Below are 24,812 nucleotides of genomic sequence, written 5' to 3'. Positions count from 1 at the left end.
TCTAGCCTTGCGAGAGTGCCAGAAGTAGTTGGGAGATTGGGGGCAATGAAAGGTGGGAAAAGGCAATGCTGCTAACATTGGCAAACAAGGTGGCTATGAGGCAGAAGTGGGAAGGAACGTATTTCCTTTTTCCTTGTACCAAAGCTCCTAGAATGCAACCCAGCATCATGGGCACTACAACACGCACACTGGCTCACTTGGGCAATAGAACACATGCACTTACTAGCAAGCTTGGCAATTCCCCACAGCTTATTAACAAGCCTTCTTCCAGTTACTGAAAGATTTGGTGAGACTTTTTCCTTTTGCCCGCAGGAGAGTAAGTAAGGAAGAGGGAAAAGGAAGAACAGCGCGGGAGACAGCGCCGAGCCCTGCGGCACCCCCCCCCCGCCCCACCTGCAGGGCGTTGTAGAGCAGCTGGTGCTCGAACTTCTTGATGTTGAGCACCCCCTGGAACATCTCGTAGAGCTGCTCCTTGGAGAGCAGCAGCTCGGAGGCCAGGCCGTGGGGCAGCAGGGCCCCCCGGCCCTGCTGCTGCTGCTGGGCCGTCCGGCTGCGGGTGTCCTCGTCGCCGCGGAAGATGGCGTCAAACTTGGTCATCCAGGAGCCCAGGACCGTCTCCTTGGAGAGGCCGTCCATCTCGGGCAGGCTGCGCACGCGCTTGTCCACGTTGGCCCGGAACACCTCGCGGAAGTCGTGCGCCGAGCACGCCCCGCTCGCCACCATGCGCTGCACCCGCTCGCTCCGCAGGAACACCTCCTGGTAGCTGTGCACCGCATTCTGGAAGGCCTCGTCCGCCGCTATCTGTGTCTCCCCCTTCAGGAACGCCTGCGCCCAATTGAGCCGGTGGCACGAAACCCCTCGTTGAATACAGTCGTGGGGGGTTTCCGACCTCCCACGAAATAAAACGGGCAGGATTATTGCAACCAAACAGATGTGCGTGATCTTTGCGTGGAAGAATAAGGTGCAGAGCGAAACAGAAAATCTCAACAATTTTAGGAATTCTTAAAATTTGTGAAGTCTACATTCCTGGATATACCAAACAAACAGAACGGGTTTTGTAAGTGTGCTAAAATAACCACTCCCAGTTCAATGTACCTTCCTTAAACAAATTTGGGAGCGCTCTTTTTTTTTTTTTCTCACACCTATCCAGAGAATTGAAGCCATCTGCGTACCAGAAAGGATCGCATACCATTACACCAATTAATACCAGTATGAGCAATGCACTGATCAGCCAGGAGCAGCCACACAAGGCAGTTAAAACTACCACAAAAGCAAAACACAACTTTGGCTCCTTTGAAAGACTGGAAGTTGAGAGTGAGGGTCACACAGATTTTGCTGCAAACTTCTAGAAAAAAATTCAGAGCCCTTCCACTCTATGAAGAGAGATGACCAGTGAAGCTGGGGTGTGTAATATTAAAGTCGTCTTAGCGGCTACCGTATTTTCGCGCGTATAACCCACACAACAAATGCGAAAACTTCAGTGGCACAGTAGGGGTGCGGATAATACGCGGGTTTTCTTTCTTTAGTGCAGCTTCACGGCAATGCGCGTTCTGCTGTGAAGCCCCTACACAGTAACACTGACTAAGCCTTCCATGGCACCGATTGCGCAAAACATACAAGAACAAGAAAAAAAACGAAAGGACGAGCGCACTCTGACAACTTAATTTTATTAGTGAATTGTGACTTTCGCCTTGCAGTCAGTGTATTCTACTTGCTAAATATACTTTTTTTGTCTACATAGTATGTGATGTGTTGCTTTGTTGCAGCCTTTCCTGTATCAAGTGTGCGAGAAATGCGCGATGATCTTTCTTTTCTTTTCCGGAGGGCTGAAAGTGGGGGTGCGGATTATATGCAGGGGCGGGTTATATGTGCGAAAACACGGTAATTGCTTACAGTTTGTTTCCAGATAATTATGGTAAACCAACAATTACAGCCATTTTCTGTATCCATACCCCCTCCGTAAAATGGCCATGTATTAACAGCAGACAGTAATTCTGTAACATCTACAATTTCACTGTGAACTAACAAAATACGTCAAGTAAATAAAACTCAGTGAAACGTTAGAGTCATCTTAGTGGCTAACAGTCATATCATTTGTTTCCAAACAGTTCTGGTAACTTCGGTGTTTGAAATGGGCATTGAAAATGGTTCCTTGCCACTGGTGCCACCAAAGTTTAATGAGCTGTAAAATTAGTTCCAAGCGATGCATCAAGAAACTGCTTCAATTATTGAATTCACAAGGGTTTGCAGTACTGGAAAATATAGATATTACAGTTTGATGACCAACACTGTTTTGTCTATTGTTCCTCCAAAAATGGCTAATTATCTCCTATTATCTCGGGAACTACTTGACTGACTGAAAAAATAATGGCATATTTAAAATCGGTGGGGGAAAAGCAGCAAGACTGGCAAGTTTCACAAAGTTTACTTGAAAATTGAAAGAAACTGTCTTAAGACCAGGCTTTGCCTTAAGGCTTTGCCACACAGTGGATACCTTTAGACCGCTGCACCACGTGACACCACAGAGCTGCACGAAACTTTCACAAAGCTGGAGATCACCAGTATGCTAGCGAAGACAACTGTCACCTCAGGAGAAGGAGCACGAAGCGTAATCCACCGCTCGTGTATGTACATGAGCAGGTACGTAGCTGTACTGATTCCACCAACAGTGCATTTCTTTTTTTTTTACACAGCTTCACCACGTATTTTCAAATAACTTCTTCTTGGGCCATTTCTTAAATGGGCACAAGTGTGTCAACACACAAATGTGTGAAAAGTGTACCGACTTGTCAAGTTACGTTTTTCCAGAGCTAAATTTAGAAGCTCCTTATGCATGTACCTTACGGCACTTTGCTCTTGAAAGTATTTATTTCCATTCGCAACCGAAAATTTGGCACTCTTAAACCCATAGTCCAGGAGATAGCAGCAATAGCACATAAACTCACATTAAGGGGGGGAGACACCGCTGTTCAAATTACTTTTTTTAATTTTTAGGTAAACTCTGCGAAACTTGTCAGTCTTGGTGGTTTTTCCCACTGATTTCAAATGTGCCATTATTTTTTAGTGAGTCAGTTAGTTACCAAGATAATTAGAGATAATTAGTAATTTTTGGAGGAACAATAGACAAAACAGTGCTAGTCATAAAACTATAATCTTTATATTTTTCAATACCATGAACACTGGTGAGCGCAATAAGGGAATCAGTTTTTTGATACACTGCTTGGAACTAATTTTACAGCTAATTAAACTTTGGTGGCACCGTTGGCAAGGAACCGTTTCGAATTCCCATTTCACACACCAAAATTTAATGAGCTATAAAATTAGTTCCACGCGGTGCATCAAAAAACGGATTCCCTTATTGTGCTCACCAGTGTTCATGGTATTGAAAAATATAAAGATTATAGTTTTATGACTAGCACTGTTTTGTCTATTGTTCCTCCAAAAATTACTAATTATCTCTAATTATCTTGGTAACTGATTGACTGACTCAAAAAATAATGGCATATTTGAAATCAGTGGGAAAAAAACCAGCAAGACTGACAAGTTTCGCAGAGTTTACCTAAAAATGAAAAGAAGTTGTTTCAAGAGCTGTGTCCCCCCCCCCTAAATTTCCCCAACTTAGCTGCCTACTCCTCATGCAAAAACTCGTAACACTAGTAATAGCAAACTGTATTGTGCAACTAGAACAACAGTCAGCCTGACGCCTGAACATGCAAATTTAACCCGGGCAACAAATTTTAACAAGAAAAATAACAAACACAACAACCTTGGAGTGAACACATCGACAATATGCCAAAGGTATCAACTCCACACCTGTGCAGCTATTGCCGTCACCTCCTAAGGGATAAACAGAGAGAGGGGGATGTTGACGAGTTGCTCTCCCCCCCAGCTAGTCTCCAACTATCTCTCGCAACTGGCAACTACAACCGAGTCCCCACCAGTAAACGCGAGCTTGACGCGCAAAGCCAAACGCAGAGCCACCTCAAAAGCACACACACTACAACTTCTCGTCTCCTTCTAATGCTCCCTCTCCACGACCTCCCCTCCTCTCACACCCCTCGCAGGCTGGAGCCACCGCCGCTCCTTTGTTCTCTCAGCCGCTGCACACAGACTCAGCTGACTGGTTACGTTCATTCGAAAATGCGTTTGAGCCACACCAGCTGCTCCAGTACGCAAGAAAGAAAGAAACTAACAAGAGAAAAGGAGAGCAAAAAAAGAAGCTCACCCAGCGACAGCTGTGTCGCTTGGGCGACAGCGGATAAACGCGGCGCCGTGTTCCCGCACAAAAAGCGGCTGCTGGCAGGTGATTCAACAAGACACCCCCCCCCCCCAAGCCCTGGACTTCATGCAGAGCTAGATCTGAATGCTGCGGTACAATGGCCACAAAATGATTAGGACAGAAAGGAAGGAAAGTAAGCTCCGTTCTGATGCATCGAGTTCCAATGCGACAAGGTGTTGCACAAGCTTCAGTCCACACCTGCCCCTCAGCATAGTTAGTCTTGCGAAAAGCAACGTGTATCGCAGATCAACTCTTAAGCACACTGGGCAGATGCACGATCTCAGAATGCTATCAGAATATCCTCCCCACAGTGGTAATAGCCACCCATTAAAAGCATGCACAGAGGCATCCTGCAATGGTGCTACGACCAGCCACTGCTCTGCTCTTTCACATATTTTCTCAGGTCACTTACGTTATCTGCTTATCTGTACACCGAGACATGCTTTCGAAGCAAGAAAAGTGTTTGTTAAAATCATCCGTTTTTTCACTCTGCATCACTTAGTGCTATGCATTATCCAGTTTGTCCAAATAGTAACTTCAAATCACACCTGCCGGTAAAATTTTCTCTAAAATTTGAGTTCACCCAAAAAAGTATGCAAGTTCAGAAAGGTTGCAGACTGGACATGCCTCTGCAAAAGTGCCGGGGGAAAAAATAGGAACCTCCAGAGGATGCCTTGTTTTGTACAAGCTTGAAATGTGAAACTTGAAGTTTTAGATGGCTTATATGACTGATACTGTCACAGCCTCTGCGGACAATTTCCAGTATGAAAGCAACAGAGCTGGGGATTTAAACTGAAATAGATGCTCCTCACGGAAATAATAATGCTCGTATACCGAGCAAACATCTTAACTTTACGCCACAATATCCTCGCTTCTTCGGAAATGACAAACAGTGCCATTTAGCAGTATGAAATTCCTGGAGATACCTTCTGCTGCTGACTTTTTTCTAGCTGCCCCCTGTGCAAGAAAACATTGGAAAGACATTCCTGTTATTTAAAAATGGCCTCGCATCGCGGTAACACATCGTGGTAACTCACTTTATAAGATAATTGTCTAATAAAATAGTTTTTCAACTGAACATTGAATTTTGTATTAATGGTTTCTTTTTTTGTTCTTCAGGCTACAACCATGGCAGTAATATTAGAACTTCCAGCACCTGAGCTCCCATTACAAGAAAAACCTTCCGAACACTCATAAATTCATAAATAATGTATGTATACTCTCTCTCTCTCTGGAACATAAGGTGTGCATAAGAAGTGCACTGTGTATCACGCAGTTCTGCCTGCTACTGAACAGATTCTATTTTGAATCTATTTAGATTCTATCAGAACAGGTACTACCACACCGTGTGGGCACATATATTCAGCCAGCCAACCACATCGTTCTTGTCACTGTTAAAGGGACCCTGCAACACTCTTTGAGCAGTGCAAGTTAACCTGCGCGACGTTTAGATTACACTGTCAGGAATACCTGGGCCAAATATTACATGTGCACGTGAAGCGGTGAGCACGCAAATCGCTGTGAAAGACACCGAAAAACCGACCACTCTTTTCAGTTCTTTTCATTATGCACCCCTGGCATTCGGGCCATGGCTGTCCGATCGGCTGTCACTGGTCAACTTCGCGGCTAATTTCTCCCATTTCCTGTGACGATCCGCTGCCGTCGGCGCTGTGTGCGACCCTCTTCTATACCTGAACCTGTAGGCACAGTTTTGCCGTTTCTTTTGTGTTTTTAGTGCGCACGGAGTTTGAGTGATGAGCTCAATACTTCCCTTTCAACCAGACCACTCAACAACAAACGTTTATTGCTTCAAAGACGCCCTACCAGCCCGAGCACGTGCTTGCGAGCAGGCAGCCATGCCTGCTTTTTGTGGCACCTAACCGGAAATAGACCCCTCCACGTTTTGGAGAAAAGAGGAAAACTCTCCGGCATGTCATATATCGAAGGCCACCGGAGAAGATGCCGCGAGCTGCCCCCCTCTCCGGGAGAGAGCGTGCAGCTTTCGTCGCATTGTCTGCGGTCGAGTTGAGAGGGAACAATTATGCGCGATTTTTCATCACGCGTAGTTTCGGTGATAAGGAACGGATTTTCCTAATTCTTGTGGGAGGAGATTGCTGGGACGATAGACTTTACCTTAAAATACATTCCGCGTAGTCGACGGTAAATGTTGCAGGGTCCCTTTAAAGTTAGTGACCCCTTTTCATTTGGTAGCGTTTCATTACCAAGAAATACCAAAGTACCGTATTTATTCGAATATAAGACGAGGTTTTTTCCCCAAATGCGCAGTCTTAAAGTCACACCCTGCCTTATATTCGAAGCTCGCTCTCTCTCTCTCTCTCTCTATATATATATATATATATATATATATATATATATATATATATATATATATATATATATATATAATATATGTGTGTGGCAATTTTTTTTTCTCTCCTAACTGCATCCTCGCCTTAAAAACGTGACGACCTTATAATCAAATAAATACGGTATTTTCTTTTATCATTAAATAAAAAATACATAGCTAGGTACACACATTATGTGAGTAACCCCCATACACTATTCACCAGCATCAAGGGTATTAGAAGGCGGCAGAATTGGAATTGTGGCATTAATATCAAACTGAAGCCAGATCTGTCAGCTTCAATCTTGTTTTTATTCTTCGTTTCTGGTGGACAAGTAATAATAACAGGTAATAATAAATAAGGGCAGACTTTGCGGCTCTAAAACGCCTATTCTTCCCAATCCATTTTGCGTGCACGTATGTCTTAAAAAAAACACCGAAAGACAATCGTCCTTTGTTTCTCCTACCGACGATGACTGCAGCTCGAGCACACGTCCCAACACAATGCAATGTCAAGGGCCTAGAAAACGTCGCATTTGATTTGCCTCGAAAAATCAAAAACAGACAATGCTACAGCAGGAGGGGAGGATCGAAAAACAGCCATGCTGCCATGTGGCACCGCTGTTGACAACCAAACCCGGATATGCTGCACTCAAAAGGTGTCCATATAGTTAAACATAACCGAAAATTTTATATACGAAACGCAGACGTGCGCAAGTGATCTTCCAAGGGGTGCTTGGGCACTTCATATCAGCCATGATTTCAACTATTCGAATTTCGTATAAACAGGTTGCTAAAGGCATCCAGCTTGGTGCAAATTCACACAGTGCAAACTGCACAGATTGTTCCTAGTAAAAAAAAAAGCCCTTTACCCATATCTGTCAGTCGTGTCAAGTGATGTGACGGTGCACACAAATAAGGTATACCACCATTTTGTTGCTTTGGTCCAGATTCTGGGTGCACCGAGAATTGTATTTTTCTGTACTTGTGTTTGTATTCACTCGTACTTGTTTGATCAAGCGCCATAAAGAATGAGGGCGTGTTAGCACCTAAGACCAGTGAGCATGTGAGGCAGGCACAGGGGTGAAAATACCGCACATGGGTTTGGGAGCAGTTGTGGAAGCAGGCAAAATTGCCTTTTGTAGCAGGCTTGGAGCAGCCACAGTGGCAATTTTGGAGCGTGTTTGGAGCCGCCAGAAAGACCATTTGGCCAGAGGCTTGTGCCAGCCCCTACCAATTAAGTTTAATTATGTATCTGCTATATTTGGTGTTCTACCATGAACTACTACCTACTCTTAACCAGGAACGCAGTTCTTGCACCGCGGACTATATCTGGAAATCTACAAGAAGCTGAGTTATCCCCCTTCGGCCCCAGCGAGTGCGCCGCGTTATCACCATTCAAAGGGTAAACCTCACAAGCAGAGGTGGAGAGGATCAGATAACAGGCTTAACTCTGTGTCCAGTAAATGGCAGTGTTTATGCAAACTTAGCTGAGGGTATGGCAAAAAGTGGAACGAAACAGGCAAGTCGGTTGCTGACAAACGACGTCGTGATACAAAAGGAGGGCCTCTAATCATCATTACGGTGGCATTGCACTAAAAAAGGCATTTGCTTGCATTTTTTCTATCGAACAGCGGTTCCAGTGTGTGCGAAGCAGAACCTACAGCTCTGTCTTCGCCCACGACAGAGTCGCAAGAGTTGACGAACCTACGCCGTAGAATACGTAAAAAGAGCGTTTCAAAAGGTATACTTCATGCTAGACCATCCTTCACAAAAGCAAAGCTAACCCCAAAGCTCACTGGCGAAAGTAATTACCTCACAACAAAGTGAAGCCGAATTACCAGGCGAGGGCAAAGCATCCAAGGCCCTGTTTGTCCAATACATGCAGGCAGCTACGCTCATCAAAAATGGTTGACTAAGTTGAAGTTCACCTCGAATACACTACAACCTTTTCAGCAAATATTATTCTCTTTTCTATCTGTTTGCGATGCAACACAAAACACTTCACTCACATTTGGTCATTTCCCACTGATTGTGGCGCAGCGGCCGGCACTGGCAAACACAACCGTGCAAATGCAACATAAATAAATTCAAACAGATGGCGCGTAGTGCCTGCAGCCTCACGGCTAAGCCAAAGCCAAGTTCGACGGCCACTCACAGCCTTGACTAAACCGAAACCATAAACGCTTTGGTGAAACTGAAAACACCATGTTTCAGCCAAGTTTTCGGGCATTGGGCTTCATGGTGGTCCTATCTAGCGGCTTAATCATGCACTGCGATGTAGGACAGCGCTGATGAACGACTTTGGCGCAGGATGGCATAGGCAAACAAGTTTGGCGCTCCATGGCGCAAATGGCGCAGTTGTTCCCCCCCTGCTGAGGCACCTAATAGCTGGGCCCTGGGCTGGTACGCATGTGCCTTCTAAAAGTTTTCAAGTGACAGTGTTGTACTTTTCACAGTTCACGCTTAAGTTTTGACAGTGGATATTCACCAAATAGCCCGTCTCTTCATTCTACTTCACTTCCGTGTTCCTTTATATCTGTGTGTCTGTCTGTGCACGTGTGTAGGAATAGCAGAATAAAACTCAAAATACACTTACTGACCCTGATAGTCAATGTGCCTAAAATAGAAAACTAATTTAACAAGACTTCTTCCCTGCTTTCATAAAGGAGGTCACCTCAAACGGTGACTTTGTTCTACACAACACATGTCAAACCTTGCACAGGTTTTGGAGAAATCAGTGATAAAAGGGCAGCAGTCATGTCGTGCCTTAAAAACAACATACCCAGGTAGCCCAGGGTTTGTTAGCAGTTTACTTAAAATCTGAGCAAAGCTAGGAGGAACCCACGCCAATGGTTGAACGCATCAAAAACACAGAATCCTCATCACAATGCAAAGCGGCCTGAAGAAATAAGAAATGAAACAGATGGAAGAAGATCGATACGCCTAAAAAAAATGTTTAATTTCGAAAAGCACATGTAGCAAAGAACGAAGAGGGAGGTTGGTGCTTATTCGGAAGTGGTGTTCTATCCAAAAGCCCAAACACGAGGTATGTGTCGTTGGCCCAAGAAAACAAAAACATATGACACGATGAGCACAGCACAGTGACACCAACAACTAGGCCAAGCAATGGAAGCCCCATCAGATTAACATCCAGAAGTGCCAGTTCCTTCTTTGCTAATATGATTGATGGCTCCTAACACGGGCATTGGAGTGCTCACAGGCACATACTTTGTAGCCTCTTGTGTTTACTGATCTTGACGCACACAAAGATCACTTGTGCTACAACATACACCCAAATAGCATACGCCGCACTTCCTAAAAGAAAAAAAAATTGCTGAGACTCAACTCCTGCGCTGTTTCTTTTTCAGGCTCGGCTATTTTTTTTTTTTTTTCTTCGTACTCTAGCTGCCATAACATTATAAATGAACGCGAACCCGCTGCGGTGGCTCAGTGGATAAGGTGTTGTGCTCCTGAGCACAAGGACGCGGGTTCGAATCCCAGCCGCCACCGCCGCCGCTTTTCTGATGGAGGTGAAAAGCAAAAACGCCTGTGTGTACGAGATTCGTCGCACGTTAAAGATCCCTAAGTGGTCAAAATTAACCCGGAGCTCTCCACTACGGCGCACCTCATCACCTGCATTGCGTCAGCGTGTTAAACCCTACAATCAATCAATCAATAAATAAATGAACATGAAACTCCACCAGCGTCCTATTGAAGCCAGTAACTGCGAGTTTAAGTGGATACTGTTCAGTGCGTTTAAAGGGGCCCTGAATACAAAATACAGCCTTGTTTAACTTGAAAGGAATATCCTTTAGTAACACGCCCTAACTCAATTCCATCCCAAAAGTATTTTCTAAAATCGAACAAAAAAAATTGGGAATATTAAAAGGCTGCAAAATTTCGTGCTACATAATGTCAGAAGAGACGTAATAGGGGAACACTAAAAGCATAGTTATCTGTATGTCAACTGCATGTCAGCATCCAAGTGATATGATGAAACAGAGCTAGAGGCCCTACAGAAATCACATAGTTGTGGCTCTTAGCAGCAGCTATATGGGGCAGCTGCCAATTGCACAAACAAGAATCTGTGACGTCATACAGACCTCATCGGAAAGCTGCTGATGGGCCGTCACCGCTTCACATGCTTTCCTTAAAGCTAGCTTAGTTGTCAAAGTTTGTGTTAAACTTGGTATCCTTGTTACGAGATCGATGCAGTTTTTTAAACAAACCAAGTTTGTATTTTGTCTTCGTGGCCTCTTTAGGTCCTTGGAAGGGACTTATCCAGCAAAACGCAAGGCCATACGAATGATAAAAAAGCTGAGAAGGCCAAATGACAGCTACAAAACCTGGTGTTTGATTTCCGCACACTGATATCAAGGACCCCTTTGTCACCGAAAAACAAAAAAGGAATATGCAATATTCCTTGCACCATTTAATGAAACCAATATAAGAAAAGGGAAATTTAAAAATACAAAAATTAGAAAAGAAAAATTAGAAAAAAATACAAAATTGGAAAAATAAAATAAAAAATACAACCAATAATAATTTTATTGAGTCGATAGGTAAGCCAACTACAAAATGAGTACAAAATCACTTTGCAGTGACCACAAAGCTCATTTGCTATTCTCTCAAGCTATTACTGAAGTTTCAGTTCGTCAAAAGGGAGCTGAATCATTATTTAATGCTGCAGGCTAATTAGGTGCCCGGATTAAGCAGTTGCATACTCTAAGATCCACGTCCCACCTATTGTAGTTACAAAACACCTGCTGGTGCCAGCTAGCTATATGAGAGCCATAAAAGCAGTACGCTCCAGTATTAAGAACACAAGATAAAAACCTGCCAAAGATTTTTAAAAGAAGTTTGGGTTGTTGCTTTTGGAACTGAACAATCATCATTCTGAAAAGTTTATATAAAATTTTTCAGAAGAAAAACAATGCAGTGGCCAAGGGTTACGGCAGGTGTACATCTGCTTCCATCAGTGAAAACCCCGTTAAAAAAAACTTCAAAATTCAACACTTAATTTAGTGCTCCAACTTAATACACATTAAAAAAAATATTTTCCCCAGATCTGTCACCCTCTCAGTCACTCATGTGACGAAGTGTCTCAGTATGAAAAGCCTGTTCCTAATAGCAAAGACGGCACACGTGAAAGCTTTTGGACTGCCACGAGGACTCCAAATGTTTCCCCCAAGGGCCTATTTCAAGTCGAAATTTAAGAGACTGGTTAGCCTATTAATTAAACAGGAGCCGCAGAGGAAATGTTTTGTTCTCCTAGCTGCTTGTATAATCCTTTCTACAAACAACAACACCTAGGTATGATCCAACACAATGATGTTGAACCAACACTTGCAACAAAGTTCGACCCACTTCAACCAACTTTTAAAAACCGCTAGCCATTGCAGCCTCTTGTTATTGCTAACCACAGTAGACGCTACCAGTTGACCCCTGACCTCTTAAAATGGCATCCACCTTCCTTTCTGCTTGGGTTGACCGCCAGTGTATATGCAGATGTGATTGACATCTATAGTTTGACAACACTATACCCAGGCGATTTTATGCAATTTCCTCACCACAAATCGTATCTATCCACTATAACAAATTGGTTAGCAGAGTGTTGGTAAAACCCGCCGCGGTGGCTCAGTGGCTAAGGCGTTGCGCTGCTGAGCACGAGGTCGCGGGTTCGATTCCCGGCCGCGGCGGCCGCTTTTCTGATGGAGGCGAAAAGCAAAAACGCCCGTGTGTGCGAGATTTCGGCGCACGTTAAAGATCCCCAGGTGGTCAAAATTAATCCGGAGCCCTCCACTACGGCGCGCCTCATCGCCTGCGTTGCGTCGGCGCGTTAAACCCTACAATCAATCAAATCAGAGTGTTGGTAACCGCACTGCTGGTCCCCTGCCTCACGAAAGTGCTGCATGCAATCAGGCAATAAGCTTAAAAAGACACTTCGTATACAAAGGCCACGTAGAAAATGCAGAAAAATCGGGCTTCAGGGCCCAAAAACAAATTAAATCGATGAAAACTCGAACTCTTTCGAATCCCCCTCCTACTCATTTGAATGAATTTCTAGAGCTTGTCAATTCAATTACAGAATAATGCTGTGTTCAAGGCATACAAAACTTTTATTTTATTTTATTTTTTGCAGCAAGGATTGCTGACAGCAGAATCATACGACTGGCACGGATAGTCCCACATCTCTGCCTTATTGAAGTACTCTGCAATATTTTTCCAGTAAGCTGAACTTCCACCCCACCCCGCTAGTGTCATAGACAAGCTCTCGAGACACCGTGTTCCAACCAGGGCAGTGAAACTTTTTTGAACGACTGTGTGCCACACACTTAGGCAGCGAGGCACATCCATTAAAGAACTGAATGTTCCAAGAGGCCCGTTCCACCTCCCCTATAATGAATCTTCGCGTGCTCGGAAATGAACCTGAACGCCTAGACCTCCTTGTATTTTCGCAGGCTCCATACAAGATGGCGATGCCAAGTGTTCCACACGTGCCCACTGACCTCACGTCTTCCCACCAATGGCCTATTTCAATGCACGCCTCCTGTCCCAGTAGCCCTTCCGACGAAACGGCTGTGTTTTATTTTACAATCACCTACATTAAACACCGAAACGACATCCAGCTTTAGTCTTGGCACAAAGGCCAGCAAGGGCTCCTAAAGTTCTTTTTGCAAGTGGCCTATTAAAAATCATAACACCCCCTCTTCTCCACTACAGCTTAACCCTATTGCCACAACAGCAGCAGAAGCCCACACACGCCCAACAAAATGAGCACAGTGCACTTTTATTTCCCTACAAGCTGCTCCTGATAATAAACGCCGGCACGATTGTCTCTCAAAGAGACAAAAAACAAAAGAACGGCTTACGAAGCAACTCAGACTGTTATTTCAATTGCTGCTCAGGTCTGACCAGCTGGGTTTGTAATCAGCTTCAATCAGGCCCAAGACTAAAGCGCTCGCGTGTGCGCACCCATCAAAACTGAATCACAGCCTCAACTCGACTCGCCTGCTGCTCCCATGCTGTCTTGGCGCTTTGGAGTTAAAAAGAAACAAACGTCAATCCTTTGTTATTGACTGCACGTCCTTCCACCGCTTTTATGCACGCGCTTCTATTTCTACGATAAGAATTATTGGAATAAACAGGTTAAGCAGCACCGTCACATTTTTTGCTCCCTTCAGTGCTTTGCACTGGGAGCTTTTATGAATTTCTACCAGGTGAATGACCTTAGCGCACTGAGTGTAAGTCAACTGTCCTGAACAGGCGCCAGCTTGCGATGACCGTGACTCTATTGTTAGCATATGTAGTGGCCTATGTCTCCCTGACCAGCTCCATTCTTGTCTTCTTTGCACTGTACCGAAACTCGATGCAGTGAGCAAACCTAGGCCTGCACTTTGGAACTTGAAAAACAATAGCTGCATCACGGCTGGCTCGACACAACTTCCTTTTCTTTTGTGGTTTACTCGTCAACCAAGACTTCAATGGACACCAGGGTGCCGGCCGCTAAGGTGAGATTTCTCATTGAGATATCCAATGGTCACTCCAGCAGCAGGGGGTGGGTTCAAAATAAATAAATTTAAGGAACGAGGTGCTTAATTCTTTGATGCCCAAAACTTTATTATTTGGTTAAGCGTGAGAGAAGTTTTTTATGATCTAAAAGGACTTCCGACATCGCAAATGTGAAGTCAGAAAAAAATTTGGTTCATTAGGACGGACACTGGGACACACTGGGAAACACTGGGCACTGGCTGCCCATACATCACTTGAACAAGAGAGCTACCTTGATCACCATGATTTATGGTTCAAGTGAAGACAATAACGTAAAGTTTGTACTGCTATCATTTCTAACAACAACGAAATTGCACAATTTCGGTTACCTGTCACTAGTCCATTGAGCCACCCGGGCTCGATGCGGGTCGACACACATAAACAAGACTTTTTTTAGCACACGAAAGTACAAGCTGCCGTCTCTTCTATAATTTTTGAAAGTCCGGGGTCCTTTACCTGTCGATAGATGGTGTTAAACATAGAAAAAACCACAAAGTGCAAGAGAAAAAAAAATATTGTCCAAGTTGCTGCTCCTGAGCAACACTGGCCATCAAAGGATTAAACAACATTTCCACCCAGAGAAACGGGAGCTGTCTAGTTTTGAAAACAAGGCACCCTGGGAGAAAAGAAGCACTCCAGCCAAACCGTAGTCCTGACTTTAAGGGAAGCATGCTACACCATTGTATGCAAGGAGAATAGTAGACTGTCTCTTTGGTACCCACCACGGTGGCTCAGTAGCTAACGTGCTGTGCTGCTGAGCACGAGGACACAGGTTCAACTCCCGGCCGCGAAGGCCGCTTTTCTGATGCAGGCGAAAAGCAAAAACGCCCATGTGTATGAGATTTTGGCAAACGTTAAAGATACCTAGGTGGTCAAAATTAATCTGGAGCCCTCCACTCTGGCGCGCCTCATCGCCTGCGTTGCGTCGACACGTTAAACCCCACAATCAATCAATCAATCACTGTCTCTTCGGTACCCAGGGTTCGTACAGGCTTCAAAAGCAAAAATTCAAGGGTTTTCAAGGACTTTCAAGGACCAGAAAACACATTTTCAAGGTCCCCATCTAACGTTTTATCTGGGATTATTTATAACTTTTCCAACACAATGCAAAAGTTTTTATTGCACAATAAGTAAGCACATTAGTGCACATTTAGATAGGTGCCAACGGGTGCGTAAATGCTCCCCCAGCTTTATTTTTTATTCCATGGCTGGTATTTAGAGGTTTTTCTTTTGCCTTTGTGTTCGCTGAGGCTGTTTGATTTCAAAACTTAGTTAATGTTGTCTGCATCTCCTGCTTTCTCAGCAAGAGTATCAGCTGAAATTACCTAAATCCGCAAGTGTTGCTGCAAGGCAGGATGAACAATGTACACGTCCACCATTTGCACGTAAAAAGCAAACGCAGATGGAGCGTATGAGGCACAGCAAACATGCAATGAGCGAGCGTCCACAGACTAGATGGAAGACGCAAGATAGAGAACAGAAGCTGGCTTTCACTGGATTGTATCGTGACATGGATTGAATTGACAAGTGCCTGCTCCCAATGTTGCCTTGTAATAATGAAAACCCATCAAACTTGTAATTTCACGCAATACACTGAAACTTGATTGTTACAATGTTTCTGTACATTTGTCAACACCTAAAATCCATGACAAACACTTTAAATTCTTGTGAAAAGACAGGGCCATTGATTCTCTCCGGAAAAATCAAGGGCTTTCAAGGACCATTTAAAAATTCCAGGACTTTCCAGGCCTTGAAATTGACACTCCTAAATTCAAGGGTTTTCAAGGTTTTCAAGGACCTGTGCGAACCCTGTACCGCAGCAGAAAAGAGGCCCAACAAGCCTGGCATGTAGAATTCGGTTTCAAGATTCCTGCCTCTCTACAAAAGTTTTACCCGGCCCTCCCAAGACTTACTGTATGAGAAAAACACACAGGAAGGACGTAATCAAGCTTTCAAACACGAGCAGAATAATACCCCTGTCACATTGCAAATCTACTGACGTTTAGAGTGAATGCCATTAGTTTGGCACTACAGGAGAATACTAAATGACATTTCACGAATGGCATCCGGCAATTGAGTGACGTTCAGGAACCCATTTTCATAGCTTCCAAACCAAATGAGTAGCCTTGACAGCAGCGGTCCGTCCCTAAACGAGGAAGTTTAATGTACGGCACTGTGTTTAAAATCTGCCAGTAAATCAGTATTTTCCCCAGCATGTTGCTTTATTTACAAAAGAAAAAAAGTAAACAGCACGTTTGCAAAGTTCCATCAGGTTTGCTGCTACTCACATATGGATTTGTTACTTGTCTCGGCTCGTGATGCGAATGTCACCTAAGACAGAGCTCCACTTAGCTTTGTTTTAAAGATTATGGACACATTATGCACTACTATCTTGCAATTCTGCAGGCTTCCTGATCGTCACTGATATCATTATCAAATGACATCTACTCCGCCATGTAGACCTGCACGGCCAAACCAAATCCCATTTATGGCTAATGGCTAATTTATCGCTTTGAATGGCATTAGATTTGCCTTGTTAAATTAAAGATTGAACATTCAGGCCAACACTGCACCACCAAATTCTCTCTCTCTCTCTCTCTCTCTCTCTCTCTCTCTCTCTCTCTCTCTCTCTCTCTCTCTCTCTCTCTCTCCAAGTTCAGTGCAATTTCACCTTCCTTTATGATTCAAAGCAACATTTTGTTTCGTTCTGTGGTTGGGATATCAGATGTGTTATATTCACTTAGGAATTGTGAAATTTTCAACATTTGAAAGCTACTCCCCACCCCCCAAACATCCCGATTGATTCGATTAGATGCCAAGGCCCACATGGACATGAAAAATACCGTTACTAGAGTATATACTGTGAAAACTAAGACTAAATGCTAAATTTGGTCTCTCATTGTGCAAATTAAAAACACCTGTGACGCCCAATCTGAATGTCAGGTTGAGTGAATTTGCTCTCCAGGTGGTTATAACCCATAAAAGGAAATATTCATCACGGCAGCTTAAATATTCACACCAGTAAGATTCTCAAAAGGAATTGAAGAAACTCCACAATTTTTAGCGGAAATGACTGGTCGACCATATCAACCTGCCACAATGCACCACTAAATGAAACAGAGCCAACAACCTTTCGAGAAGCCTGTTCATACAAAGGTGATGAGTCAACCGTGTGCAAGGCTAGCTGTAACCCAACAAAGCGCTTTTCCAGTCATGAGGAGTTCTGCCTAAGCATGTAGCATTAAAACTGCCTCTACGATTTCATTTCCCCTCCTCCCCCCTGCAAAGGCCTCTTCTGTAGAAGTAAATCAATTCTGACCAGCCACTTCATGCTCTTACAACAAACTCTGATTATTATTCTTGCTGAAGTTTTATTTCAAAAGGCATCCGTGAAGGTCAACCAGAAGGTCAAAGTCGGTGGATTAAGCCCTGAACTGCAGACAGCTGTGCATGTTTTTCACCAAAATTCTAAAGCATGAATTTTCTTTTGAAGCTTTTTTTGTACAAACAATTATTTCAAAAGAGCTGTTAGTCATAGAAAGTGGCAACTACGTGCTACCCATTCTGATTCGCTAGATGCATAGCGAGGGCCTCTGTTCTGGCAGTCTTGGTGCCATAGGTAGATTGAGAGGACGCTCGAGTCACGGCCCGGGGGTTAAAAAGAAGGTCCCCTTCACCCCGAGTAATCCAAGTGGCGCTGGCTACCACCCCAAAGCGCAGACATCAAATTCCTTAACATAAATACCCGAGAAAGTGGTGGGGAAACAACAGCCCCGCCGGTAGCGTAGTGGTCATCACACCAGATACGTATTCTGGAGGTCGTGGGTTCGGATCCCACCCGGCGGGCATTTTTTCTCCACTTTCTTTCTTTCTTCCAAAAATTCTTTATCTGTTTCAATGACCTACCACATCCTCCCCTTTGCTTTCCTTGGCATTCTTGGCTACCAATCCCTATTTCTATATATATATATAGATATATATATATATATATATAGAATAAGGGTTGACAGTCAAGAAAACCTTGGAAAGCAAAGGGGGGAACGCGGTAGGTCATAGAAACAGATGAAGAATTTTTGGAAGAAAGAAAGTGGAGAAAAAATGCCCGACGGGTGGGATCCAAACCCACGACTCAAAAAAAAAATATATATATATATATATATACTGAGCTTCGAATACAAGGTGGGGTATGACTTTGAGACAACGGATTTTTGAAAAAAAACTCGCCTTATGTAATCCATGATAAAACTTTCAAGCGCCAAGCATTTAGACATCAAGGACACAGAGATGCATGAGAAAGAAAGGAGCACATGTCTCTGTCCTTCATGTCTAAATACTTGGCGCTTCAAAGTCTTATCAGGACAATTGAGTATCCTTTTCTTCGCCTCTGAATTTAGGACACCCGAGACTTCCGAAATAGGAGGGCTGGAAGTGTCAAACAGTCTTATATTTTACAGCTCGATTCTTCCTAGACTACCACTGCATAAAAATTACGAGCTCCCTCATCTTTTAACCCTAGGACCAACTTTTAGGGAGGAAAATGCACATATTCGACAATAAATGATGCACGTCTAAGCTGCCTGCTTGAGATTAGCATGCAGCAACACACGTACGCCAGCAGCCGAGCCAAAAAGTACTATGTGCATCCGAAACGGCAACCAATGCCCAACCATCACAGCTAAGCTTGTTACTAATTCTGACATGCTCACCCATGGTACTTTTTTCCTTTAAACGAGAAGGTTTCTTTCAAATGTTGTGTGGCATATATCCTAAAAGCATGCGAATGAAGCACGGTTTTGCCCAAAGCTACACCAAATTAATGTCCCGTTCCTCACAAACCAAAGATCAAGAATTTGTACTTTTGTAACCATCGATGCGTGGAGAAGTGACAGCAAGGATATGATGCATACACAATGCAGCCAAATGTTGCCCAAAGGTGTGAAGTGTCAGAATGCTTCTTTTGTTACTGCAGTGTAGGTATTCTCTCTCCAGATCACAAAGACTTCGTACACGTAGACCAACACACCAACTTGGTTTGAGATATTCCCAATCTGCAAACTGCGATGTAGCCCTAATTTGAGCGCGCACATACCAAATTTTGGTACGGTTGAAATTTAAGCAACTAGCGTGCTATGGTTGGGTAGGGTAACTTCTCATAATAAATCAGTTTAGGGCCCCTTTTTTATTTGTTCTTTTCAGAGCCGCGCAGCCACAGAATGGCTACAGATGCATTGGCAACGCATTCTTCCTTTTAGAAGGTGCAATGCAATAACAAATGAGACAAAACTCAGTCTAATCATTTGCGGGTACCATATATCCCATGTTCCTTCTTAGGACATTCATGTACTCCAAAAAAAATTAGAAACAAAAACAAGGATTCCCCCAAGCATCTGCACAACGTCACTGTCAAATAGCTATCGTAAAGAATACATGAAACCCAACACAACTATGGAGCTCTTTAGCAAATAATCACGGTGTAATTTGTCTTACACCTCATACACCAGCACGCTGGTAACGAGATAATCACCTCAACAAATGATGCGCATTTAAAAACTAGAAGCAAACCTTGCAAACGTTCCTTTCATACAACTTTCAGAATCTTTTGTGTTCATGCTGGCTGCTTCGATATCATGTAGTATACGCAAAGCTGCCACTGTAACTGTGCTTACTTGGAGCTGCAACTCTGTGCCACTCTGACATTCCAAACCAGCTTGAAAAATGATCACGCACACTGAATCTTTCAGGCACCCTACAATTCTGCAGTGAGAAGAAATACCTGTAATGGCAGTTCAAGTTAATCACTTGGACTGTTTTGTGTGCGAAACGGCAAAAAAATAAAAAGCCTTCACAGATGTAAGCAACCGTTGCCTCTTCAAGGGCAAAGGAACTTGCTTCCATCTATCACTAGACCACGGAGGACACGCTTTAGCTAGGCAGCAGAGAAACATGGTGCAACCGTTACCACTTCCAGGTCAAGTAGTTTAACACCTGAAAAAGTGATGTTTCTAGTTTGCGCTAACAACCCACCAAGAAAAAAAAAAAAGACTGGTTGCAGCAGCCATAGCTCAAAGTGGCAAATAATTCCGAACCTTTGCTCCTGATTCCTCTTTTTTCCTCAGCAGTGAAAACTTCGCTACTCAGCGCACTCTCTCAGCTATTCCCTTCGTCTTCCTTACTTTTTCCGAGGTACACACACATGCAGCGAATGTAAATATGACACATTATCGCGCGGCCTTTATCTTCCGGGGGTTTCCAGCTGCTAAATAGAATCCCACAACTTACACAGTGCAATATGGTAGTCATGTGAATTTCACCTGTCCCAGTGGTACTCAAAAACGGCGATTATAAGGCGCACTTGCAAATAAACTTCTGCCACACTGATTTCCAAAAACGCCCAGCCAAGTACCATGGTTCCTTCCCAAAAACTTCTGTGTTGTCACCAGATTACCATTTTGAAAGCCCTATACACGTATGAAAAAGCAGCAATATGAAGACAGCGATTTACAAGCTAAGCGGGCAGATTTGGAACCAAACACTACAAAAAGCGGCTGTGTTTTACCACTTGCCACTATGTGCAAGTTTGGCGCTGCTATTGGAATACATTTGGTTTAAGGAGGCACACTGGTCTTAGGGACTTTATTTTTGCTTGCCGGCCAATCTTGATGAAACTTTATGTGCTTGTACAGTTTTTGTAGCTCATTTCACATATCCAATTAGTTTTAATGCAAGGCATTTAGTTTTCGAGATAATTAAAAAGAACCTTGATTGTTCTTGAGAACAATGGAAATTTTCCATTGAGTAATCAACAAAATTACCAGCAAGGCATATGAATAGATACCAGAAGTTGTGAAGAATAAAATGTGAGTAGTTTTTTTTTTTTTTTTTTTGCAATCACCTACACGTTTACATCAATTCTAACTTCTGGGTTTGAACTACTACTGCTAACAAATTAAAAATAGTGCTAATTAAACACGTACAGAAACACAAAATGCAAAATATGCTTCCCTTATTGGACGGTTTAAACACTCAGCTTTACGCTGCAAAAGAAATTATCTTTCTAGCTGCTCTACATGCTGGGATGTGCCTCTCGAGAATCCCCTATTGCTGCAATATCGCTCATGGTGGAAAAGAAGGAAATTATGGAAAAACTATTTTTTTTTTCATGTATATTGGGCCTGTACAGCTCTTACGAGTACCTGGTACTGTTCAAGTACCAACTTTCCGGAGGAAAAGCTGTGCAAAATAAGAAAAAGTGATGCCTAAGAAAATGCTTTTTTGACCAATTTTTTTGGTCCCAAAGACCTGTGTGTCTCCTCAAGAAAATGCCACTCAGTCTCTCCCGAAAGAATATTCTGCAGAATGGCAGCAGGTCCGTTACACATAAAACAGTTGTGAAGGCGTCACGCTGGCGTCTTGAAACAACTTTTTACCAAGCTGCAGGATATTGGGAAAACTGCGCACATAAATCATTTCTTACATCGCGCTTCCTGCAACCCCCCCCCCCTTTTTTTTAATACATGCATCACGCCAGACTTCAAAAGAATTTTCAAGTTTTTTTTATGTTCAGCCATGACTACGAAGTTTTGCACGCAGTTTCTGCCCCTCGCGACTGGCGAATGCCAACAACTGTGCAAGGGTGGCTCGGAAGCAAGGCTTCCCAAAAATGCCACAAATGCAAACACACTGCTCAGGGCTCCCAGTTCGCTCCAATTTAGCTCAAATATTTGATCTTTGAAGTACACGACATTCTACTGCACGCGCCCTATGTCAAACAGACCTGGATGATAATTTTTCCCGTGTCTATTCAGCCCTTCAATCGCAGCCGTTAGCGGCAGCGCTGAAATGATGGGAGAAAGTAAGAACTTGAAGTGCGCGGTGTACAGCTTTGCATTCGGGTTGACGATGCAAATCGTGGATGCAATTAAATTGGTGCAGTTCGTGACTGAAGCGAAAGTGGGTAATGCTGATTTCAAAAACGTCTCCACTACATTGTCCTGAAAGAATTAGTGGTTTGTGTAAAGCACTCACACTCAACAAATTAACACTGCCGCATTTGTTGTGGTAGAGCTCTTGGAATGAAGAAATTGAAACAAACCAGCACATCTTTGCCGATAAAACTGTTAGCCGACGTAGAAACATTATTAAATTTTCAGGGTGATTCCGTTAGTATTACTACCATAGCAATTGCGATCCATATGTGGGTGGATTGCGGCACTGATCGACTTACACAGTGCAGATACTAGGGCTACTGCACTAGCTTTCATTAGCCACTGCTTAGCTTAGCTGCTTGACCCTCAACAAAGGTGACATTTAGGCTTCAATCATAATGGCTACAACAAGACAAGCCACCACAGCACCAGGCCCGTCATGTGAGTGCGGCGGCTGAGCTAGTGGGCTAACGAGCACGTCAGGTGGCAGTCGTGCACAATCGCACTACAGTGGTTTCGAATGCTGCCAGCAGGCAATCTCCTTTCTTTAGCTACAGGTTCATGCTTCTTTCTCGAAGGCCGGTTAAATCATTTCATGCGATGTCATTCGGTGGCCAGTCCCAGGCAGCCAATGCCCAAGCTGTCCGCTTTTTTTTGCAGCACAACTCACACAACAATGCACCGTCGTATGACCCACCGACTCTCTTACGCAATTACAGAAAAAAAATTGCGCTTCTAGGATCTTCGCAGCCACATGCTTTTCGGAAACGTTCGTACATGCAGGTGCGCTTCCCACGTAAAGTTTCAGTGCGCGAAGATGCCCACCTGGAACCTGGCCTGGATGGTCTCGAGCTGCTGCTTGGTGATCTTGGTCTGGCGGCGGGTCATGTCCGTCGGCTGCTTGGCGTTGAACGGGTAGGCGACGCAGCGCAGCACGAACACGTACAGCTGCAGCCGCTTCTTGCGCTGTTCTTCCTCGCGCTCGGCGCGGTCCGCCTCGTCCTTCTCGCTCACCAGCGACGGGCTCGGGCTGGACGGCCGCGCCAGGCTGTTGGAGCGCGACTGGCCCCCCGACGACGAGGAGCCCTGCAGCGAGTCGGCCACCCCGCCGCCCATCGCCGCCGACACCCCCATCGCCGAGACGCCGCCGCCGGGCGACAGGCTGCGCGTGGCGCTCACGCTGCGCGGCAGCTCCAGCGACGAGCCCGTGACCACGGCCGTCGAGGCCGTCGTCGTCGACTCGGAGATCTCATCCTCGACCGGCTCGTTGTCGCTGCCGCCTTCGTCCTCGGACGACGACGGCTCGAGCATGGTGCCGCCGCCGCCTCGAAGGTCGGCTTCGCCGCTGCGCCTAGGCCCGCGGTGGAAGCGCGCTTCGCAGGGGCCGCCGCGTTAGCGGCTCGCCGCCCGCCGCTCGGGACGGGGCCGCATCGTCGACGTCGTCGTCTGGCGTCGCCTGCGCACGCAACACGTCGGGTTCACACTCGCGGTGCTCCGCTGCCGGGCGGGCCGCGCACGCTAGGCTTAACGGCGGCCGTATTTATTTCAGCCGGCTTAGCTCGCGGCGCAGCAGCGCGCAGCCTGCTGTCAGCGCTCTCGCTACTACCGCCGCGCCTCGTCCACTGGTCGTCGTCTTTACCTCGTCAGGGCCACGCTGCCTGCGACCCAGATGAGTGCATCGGCTCACAGCGCGGCTCTCCCGTCCCCCTCATTATTTTTTTCCCTGCCGCTCCTTATCCCAGTGACTTCCTTCCGTTCCTCTTAGCATTTTTTTTTTTTTGTTCGAGGCGCCCGCTGCGTCGCTGCATCGATGAGTCGGCCGCACTCGCCCCGAGCTCGTACGCCAGCGACGTCTCGCGCAGATGCGCCTGACAGCGCATGCGCCACGGGCACTGGCGCTTTCTGGGTCGCGCGCGCTATGCGCGCACAGCGTGTGCGTCTGAAGGTTTCCCGATGTATTTATGGCAAGATCGGCGCGCACGAGCAAAAACAAGCACATCCGCCGCGCGCACACTCGCCTCTGGAGGACGCCACCCACAGACGAGCGATCGCGATCAGCCGCGGTCGAGCAACGCGAGGCTATTTGCAGTAAGCGCACTGCGCGCCACGACGAGCGGCGACTGCTTACGTTTTCGGACAGCGGACAGTTTTCACCACAGCACGAGTTTACAACGGTTCGAACGTGGTTGCGAGGCGAACGCCCGCTCCGCTTCCCTTTTCGTTGCCGACCATATCCACACACACCACACGCACACAAGGCACAAAATGCTCAAAACACGACGCCACTTGACAAGCTGATATATGCCACTCCAAGGTGGCCGACAGTCCCCGACGCTCGCTCGTTTCGGCGACCGCTGCGGCTGGCAACCACAGCAAATGCGCGCTATCAAGTGACCTTGAAGGTCACTTGTTCCCGTTATTCCCACCTCGCTTTTCGATACATGGCACTGTCAGAATAATAACTCTGCGCATGGCACACGGCAACGTACTCTTTCCGGCGGAGTTTCAACGAATACCCGTATAGCATCAGTAGACGCAGGAATATTGCGCTAGAATAAGGCAGCGATCGAAGCGACATGTAGCCTGTCAAGCAAGGCTGTTTAGCAAAGTGAAAAGATACGATTTAAAATACACTTCGCTACAAGGCTAAACTGTATCCTTCGCTATCTGTGCGAACACTTTTAATTAAATGAATAACAATGAAGCTGCA

General features: G+C 45.1%; 1 protein-coding gene and 1 non-coding gene across 2 annotated transcripts in view; one reads left to right on the top strand and one right to left on the bottom strand.

Moving 5' to 3' along the window:
- Cadps (calcium-dependent secretion activator 1) overlaps positions 1 to 24,514 on the bottom strand; it is a 135,421-nt gene extending 110,907 nt beyond the window's left edge. The window contains exons 1-3 of the mRNA XM_077689681.1: positions 24,231 to 24,514; positions 22,928 to 23,558; positions 394 to 825 (exon numbers count right to left, since the gene is read on the bottom strand). Of these exons, the coding sequence (XP_077545807.1) occupies positions 394 to 825; positions 22,928 to 23,413 (918 nt within the window). The 5' untranslated portion in view covers positions 23,414 to 23,558; positions 24,231 to 24,514. The remainder of the gene's footprint in view (positions 1 to 393; positions 826 to 22,927; positions 23,559 to 24,230) is intronic.
- Trnat-cgu (transfer RNA threonine (anticodon CGU)) lies at positions 17,951 to 18,023 on the top strand. The gene has a single exon. It is a non-coding gene; the product is annotated as a tRNA-Thr (tRNA).
- Positions 24,515 to 24,812: the final 298 nt, after the last annotated feature.

This window comes from Haemaphysalis longicornis, unplaced genomic scaffold, assembly GCF_048455015.1.
Source record: "Haemaphysalis longicornis isolate Haplotype H1 unplaced genomic scaffold, Haemaphysalis longicornis Haplotype H1 scaffold_10, whole genome shotgun sequence".
NCBI lineage: Eukaryota > Metazoa > Arthropoda > Arachnida > Ixodida > Ixodidae > Haemaphysalis > Haemaphysalis longicornis.
The sequence above is the reverse complement of the archived record's forward strand: the minus strand, read 5'-3'. Positions and strand labels throughout refer to the sequence as shown.